Here is a 1,485-nt window from a genome sequence, read left to right on the forward strand (position 1 = left end):
CTCTCTAATAAACTCTAACCAGGCAGATTAAAACTGTTGGAATGTGTTCCATTGGCCCAGTGCCAAGTTGAGGGCCATACCATTCCATCCTGATGCAGAATGGTTTCTTGAATAAAGTTCCATTTGTAATATTGCATTTTCTCTCTGTTATTTAGTATATTCCTTTATATCTGTAGTGACCACAATGGAAACAGCAAGGTGGACTTGGTCGGAGGGTCAGTGTTCTTCTGTAGTTATCTCTGCCATTATGTACAGTAAACTTCCTGATGCTCTTTCTGTTGTGGAGTGCGTTCCATAATATGTAGCATTTCTGATAATAAATGATTCCAGGAACCAAAGAGTCTAAACGGTTGTGGTTTTGAAAGAAATTGCTAGATTTCTACTTACCAATTCTTTTCAGTTATCTTTATAAACGATAAAGAAAGCATCTTTGTAGTTGAGTTAACCTGACACATCGTCTTGACTGTATCAGGACAATTACCCCCATGACAACTACCCCCTAGAACAATTACCCCGCTTGGTTAATTACCCCGTCTCCAATATATATATAAAATTTTAAAATCATCATCATGTTGTCCTTGGGTTATTGTCTTTGGTGGGTAAATGTCCTAGACTCCATCTTAACAGTGGATTATGGCTTCACTAAAAGAAACTGTTTTTCTGTTTTAGGCTAATTTGAACAGCAGCAAGCAGGAATTTGAATCAACACTCTTGGATTCTCAAGAAAAATATCAACAGGAAAAAGGTGAACTGCTACAAAAGTTTGAGCAAGATCTTGAGGTATTCGTCCAAAGATTTCACAAATGTTATCTTCATTATTCTCATAGAACTAAAAACTTTTGTGTAAATGGCATTGTGATGATGGTGATGGTGATGATGTAAATATGGAGCTCTGCAATTTCATTTAATTCACTGATGATGTTTTGTGGAATTTGTATTTTAACTGAGTTGAATGAAACAAGAACTCACTCCACTGCATCTTGGGGCTAATTCCATTCCCTAGTGCACTCTCAGAGTGGTTGGCTTTAGGAAAAGCATCAGGCCATAGAAACCATGCCAAATCAGACAACTGGAACCGGGTGCCACCTGCCAGTTTACCAGCTTCGGTCAAACCTTCAAACTCATGCCAGCATGGATGATGGTGGTGATGATGATGATGATGATGATAATTGCGAACCATTCACCATTGAAGAAGATTAAACTTGCATATACGCACATCATCATTATAATGTTCCCTTTTCCATGTTTGCATGGCTGAGAAGAGCGTACATGGAATGAGCTGGATGTACTTCCTGTCACCAACCCTCAACTGTTTCCCGAGCATGGCCATATCTCTCAATGGCTGGAAGACTGGGAATGAGTGACACTGCTTATATGACAGTTGCATAACTAATTACACAATGTCAAGACGAGGTGACACAAACATATATACACTCTCTTGCACACACACACACACACACACACACACACACACACACACACACA

General features: G+C 39.2%; 1 protein-coding gene across 1 annotated transcript in view; it reads left to right on the top strand.

The window, feature by feature from the left end:
* LOC106867335 (GRIP1-associated protein 1) overlaps positions 1 to 1,485 on the top strand; it is a 97,639-nt gene that overhangs the window by 78,638 nt on the left and 17,516 nt on the right. Inside the window, exon 19 of the mRNA XM_014912181.2 lies at positions 670 to 780. Coding sequence (XP_014767667.1) covers positions 670 to 780 — 111 coding nt within the window. The remainder of the gene's footprint in view (positions 1 to 669; positions 781 to 1,485) is intronic.

The sequence above is a fragment of the Octopus bimaculoides genome, chromosome 4 (assembly GCF_001194135.2).
Source record: "Octopus bimaculoides isolate UCB-OBI-ISO-001 chromosome 4, ASM119413v2, whole genome shotgun sequence".
Classification (NCBI taxonomy): domain Eukaryota; kingdom Metazoa; phylum Mollusca; class Cephalopoda; order Octopoda; family Octopodidae; genus Octopus; species Octopus bimaculoides.